This window comes from Malania oleifera, chromosome 1 (assembly GCF_029873635.1).
Source record: "Malania oleifera isolate guangnan ecotype guangnan chromosome 1, ASM2987363v1, whole genome shotgun sequence".
Taxonomy (NCBI): domain Eukaryota; kingdom Viridiplantae; phylum Streptophyta; class Magnoliopsida; order Santalales; family Ximeniaceae; genus Malania; species Malania oleifera.
In genome coordinates, this window is record NC_080417.1 from 6,423,823 (window position 1) to 6,428,764 (window position 4,942).

The 4,942-nt window shown below is 35.0% G+C and overlaps 1 protein-coding gene across 2 annotated transcripts; it reads left to right on the forward strand.

Annotated features, from left to right (window-relative positions):
* Positions 1 to 2,334: 2,334 nt before the first annotated feature.
* On the forward strand, positions 2,335 to 4,731 carry LOC131158813 (cyclin-D4-1-like). 2 transcript variants are annotated; one of them, XM_058113708.1, is made up of 5 exons: positions 2,335 to 2,815; positions 2,993 to 3,079; positions 3,173 to 3,488; positions 3,594 to 3,712; positions 4,369 to 4,731. In XM_058113708.1, exons 1-5 carry the CDS (start codon positions 2,543 to 2,545, stop codon positions 4,564 to 4,566), a joined length of 993 nt encoding a protein of 330 aa, XP_057969691.1. In that variant the 5' UTR covers positions 2,335 to 2,542; the 3' UTR covers positions 4,567 to 4,731. The 2 variants fall into 2 exon arrangements, with proteins under 2 accessions (XP_057969691.1, XP_057969697.1); XM_058113714.1 differs by having other exon boundaries at positions 2,428 to 2,815; positions 4,401 to 4,731.
* The last annotated feature ends 211 nt before the right edge of the window (positions 4,732 to 4,942 follow it).

The following is a 4,942-nucleotide window of genomic DNA, read 5'->3' on the forward strand; positions in this document are numbered from 1 at the left end:
ATGTTTGGTTACAAACATCTAGGGATTTCATAGTTAAACCCATTGCTTTTAGCCTAATTAATAGTAGGGGATTTTTCTCTGATAGATTCCTTGGCTAAGAATAAGGAGTATCTTGAGAAGTAGGCTCCCTAATTTTAGAATTTGATTTTTCAACTTTTGGATTGAAGTTGCTACCAGATTAAATCTGTATAACAGTTGATGATATACTATTTGGTCAACTCTAACTGTTCTCATCGATTATGTTGGATATTTGTCATTAAGATGAATCTCTAGTTGAATGGGGAGGTAGGCTTTGCAATTGTTGATTAGGGACTATGGGGGGTGCTAGTTGCCATAGTACATGAAGTCCTTAGAGTTAATTATGTGCTAGTAAGGGGGTCTTTTGCTTGGCTTTTAAAAATTTTCTCCAATTTTCAAGGGCATGTCATTGACATTTTGTAGCCCGAAGTCTGTAGTATTTTAACTACCAATATAAGAAAGGTATTTGTGGTTCCATCTATAAATTCTTATAAATATTTTCTCAACAAGTGTACTACAATCCATTTAGTTAACTCTTTTAATGAGTAAAGTTTAAGTGAACCCCAATGAATTTAACAGGGATGTGACCTTTGAGGATTTTAAGAATTTGCATGACTTGAGCCTTGGTTTCATTTGATGCCAATATTGGAAAATTCACATTTTGCATTGTTACATCACATGACAAAAGCTTTAAAGAATAAAATATTAATATTTCAAATTTACCATCGAGCAACAGTAAAGATAAGAACGATCACTCCCAATTTAAACATGAATTTGACTCAATAAAATGACAAATAGTGAACTCTTTTCTTCACAAATAATTATTAATATTTTTTTTTCCAAAAAATAAAGATAAAAATTGAATTTATATAATTTTTTATACAATAAATTTACACATTAAAACTATCCATTGCCTTCCCCCCCCCCCCTCCCCCAACAAAAGATGAGAAATTCAATTAGAACTAAATCTAAAAAAGGGATCTTTGCCAACTCCATTTATTACACAAGAGTTAAAAAAAAAAAAAAAATTGTTTAGAGAGTTATAAGTAACTTAAGGGAGATTATGCAAGACATCAATAGAAAGTAGCTATCTTGTAATCGTACCATTATGCTTAGGAGATTTTAGGTAACTTAACGATGGTTACATGAGACATCAAATGTTGGTCTTATTTATAACTCTCTGACCTTATGAACGTTCCTATCAATTTTGAGTGTATCAAATATAATCCCACAATGTATACCAACTTTTTTTCATAATAAATTTTTCAATCCTGCGTTTATTTTGAATCTTGAATTTAAATTTGAATAAATTTAAATAAATTTTATTAACTCTAGGTTAGTGAAATTGTACGAGTGGGAGTGCTGATGAGGTACACCAAGTGTACCAAAACCTTTTCTCATCCAACAACTGCTCCCCGCTCCCCCACAGTTCCCTTCCCACAACATTAAAAAATCAAAACGAAATGAAATCATCGGACATTTTTGAAACTAAATCAAATTTAAATTGGATCATCAGACACAGAGTACAATTATTAATTAATTGGCGCCATGAGTCATGAACGGTTCAGTCCCAGCACCCAAAACAACCAACACCTCCTGCTCTGGTCCGACGTCACCTTCTCCACTCGCCCCCACCTACTTTCATCTACTCCTGCCGCGAAGTTTCCCCCGGCGGACCACCACCCCGCCCCCCTCGCGTGCCACGTCGTCTGCCAGAATGTGGGTCCGCCATTGACATGGCCTTATTCAGGATAAAAGAATTGAGTACACGTGATCCTACCATTCGTTTATATAATGATTTGGTCATAATTGTCCACGTCGGTTTTAGAAAAAGTGCACCTTTTTTATATCATCAATTATTAATATAATTTTATATTATATTTTGTCCAAATTCATATAAATTTAAATTTTACACCTTCAAATATATATATTATATTATATTTTATCATAAATTGAAAAGAAAAAAAAAAACTCTAGAACCCGAATTTTTGAAAAACTAAGAAATTTTTTCAAAAAATAAAGGTATGCTTTTAATTTTTAAAATAAATTTAGAAATTTTAAAAAATAACTTTATATTTTTGTAATTATATAAAAATTAAAGAAACTAAAATTATTTTACAAAAAATTAGTGTTAATTTTTTTTATCCTTATCAGTTTTTTATAAAAATATTATTAATCTAAAAAATTAGTTTATTTTTTATAACTCTTTTAAAAAAATAAATTAGAAAATAAAAATTATTTTTTGAGAGGTTGTTGTCTCTTGTCTTATTTTGATTAATTAGATGATATAAATGGAGAGATGGAGGACCATGCCGTGTTACCCGCGGGTAGCTTTGCTCGGCTTCATTCACTGCGCTGGCCCCTGCATACTTCCTTGCCAGAGGCGTAATTGCCCAAACCACTCCTCCCAAATTTTAGCAGATATTCCAACGTCTTCCGCGTTCTTGACCTTTTGCTCTGCAATTTTTAGCGGGAAAAGAAGTAATCTCACTCTGGGTTGGCTGATTCCTCACTCTTCTTGAGAATGGCTGCGTCCTCAGATTGCTCTGTTTCTGACTTGTATTGTCGCGAAGCAGAGGAAGACGACTCGGACGAGGTCACTGCCCATTCCGCCAATCGTACCCACTTCCCGCCGCCTACTTCTTCAGATTCCCCCGCCGTTGAAGACCACAGCTTCCTAATTAACTTGTTCGATTCCGAACGCGATCATATACTCTGTTCTGACGCGGTTCGGAAGCTTCGAGAGGATACGGATCTAGTCGCAGCACGCCGACAGGCCGTCCGCTGGATGATGAATGTATTTTCCTACTACCCATTCTCTAATTCGTCGTCCGATTGGTTTCTGGAGGAACCCAGAAACCGAAATCGCAGCTTCATTGTGATCCTACACAGCTGCTTATAATTAATCGCCCCTTTTTTTTTTATTCGTAATTTCAGTCTGCTGTCAAATTCACAGAGTCTTTGCTCTGTGCAGGTGTGTGCCATTTACAAATTTATACCAGAAACAGCGTATCTCTCTGTACAATACATGGACCGTTTCTTATCTTCTCACTCTCTGCCGGTAATTTCATTATCCCCCCATGGTTAAATGTGCTAAAGAGAAGATGGGTTTGTCCAATAATTTGATGGTTATGCTTATGCATGGCCTCTGCAGAGGGGGAAAGAATGGCCCCTGCAATTGCTATCCGTTGCGTGCTTGGCTTTGGCGGCGAAAATGGAGGAAGCAAGCGTTCCGCTCCTGTCAGACTTGCAGGTAATCGAACCCAGATTCGTATTCACCCCCAAAACAATTCAAAGAATGGAGCTCCTAGTCATGACAAAACTCAAGTGGCGATTGCGCGTCGTAACGCCTTTCGATTTCGTAAATTACTTCATCGACAAGTGCCCGAAGCCTCGTTCTGGTTCGCGGTTCGGTCACTTCAGTTCTATTTTCTCGCGCACATCTGATCTTATTCTAAATTCATGCCGAGGTAAGACGAGACATACCCCTGTTTTGTCTTCGTTTCTCTATATGTTTGTTTCTTCCCTGAAATTATTGCTTTGTAAGCTTGCATTGATTGATTAATTTTCTACAGTGATAGAGTTCTTGGATTATGCTCCATCGACAATGGCAGCAGCTGCCGTGCTGTGGACGATGGGTCAGAACATCAATCATGAGGAGGGAATGGGCTGCTTCTGCGAAAGAGTGAGCAGAGTAAGCATCATATAGACAACATATCAATTAAAAAACTGAATATAACCAGTGCCGTATTGGGTGAAAACTGAATTAACCAAACGAACCTAGAAAGTTTAGTTTGATATTTCGTCGATTTTCTAAAATACTTTAATTTTCAGTGATTAATTCGGTTGAAGGGATTTTTGGTTCAATTAATGGAGTTAACCCACTGAAATTATATAATAAGATATAATATATTTTTCTAATTTATTTTCTAATTCTTTGAAATTGACGAATCATGATTTCAAGTTTGGTTAAATTTAATAAACCAAAGTATCCAAGCTAAATTTTAGTCAATTGAGGATTTTTTTAAGCCGATATGGTTCACTTAGGCTCTCTACTTAACCAACCTTATTCAATGAATTTGATTAGCTCATCAAATTCATTCTACCATCAGATTGCTCGACTCTAAATATAAGAAATAATAATCAAAATTTTAATTCTTAGCTTTGCTGCTATAATTAAAAATTAACAACAAAAGCCTAGATTTTGTTAAAACATTAATAGTACCAGACAGTGCCGTTAATCTTCAGCTGTGTTAAAAGTACTTTATAGTGTTTTAACTTTGGACTTGTCAACTGGAGGACTGTGATTGAATCATAGTATTATTTGGTAATAATGTTTCTTGTACACAGGAAAAGATAAAAAGATGTCATTGCCTTTTTAGACAGCATTTGATTGAGAAACGTCGTCCTTTGGAGCCGAACAAGCCACCACCACTGACTCTTGATGCTGCTGCAAGTCCGGAGAGTCCAGTCGGAGTTCTTGATGCAACCGCCGGGGAGAGCTGCAACACCCAGAAGTCCGGTTGCGAAGAAGCTGCCTGCTGCTGAAAGTTAACATCTTTCATAAGTGCTTCCAAATGTGATCATGAAGATTTTTTTTTTTTTTTTTTCGTTTTCAAATCAAATGGTATGAGCCTCACCATAATACTATGTGACAATGAAAAAAAAATTTTCATTTGATTATAATATATAAAATTATAAGGATTAATGTCATTTCATTTTTACGTATCAAATAAATCAATATATTTTGGTATTTAATATTAATTAATTCTATAACGAATAAAATAATATTAACTCTATGACCGAAGAGGCATTAGATTTGTATTGAATTTGAATAATATGAATTTAAAATTTATTTAAATTTATTTGAATTCACTCCAAATCTAAATTTAAAATCTAAAATTCATACTCTCAAAACTTAACA

Bases quoted from the DNA above. Each gene is read 5' to 3' on its own strand.
- LOC131158813 (XM_058113708.1), top strand. From the start codon at position 2,543: ATGGCTGCGTCCTCAGATTGCTCTGTTTCTGACTTGTATTGTCGCGAA. The intron at 2,816-2,992 runs GTATTTTCCTAC...TGCTCTGTGCAG, and splicing joins CCGTCCGCTGGATGATGAAT to GTGTGTGCCATTTACAAATT. The intron at 3,080-3,172 runs GTAATTTCATTA...TGGCCTCTGCAG, and splicing joins TATCTTCTCACTCTCTGCCG to AGGGGGAAAGAATGGCCCCT.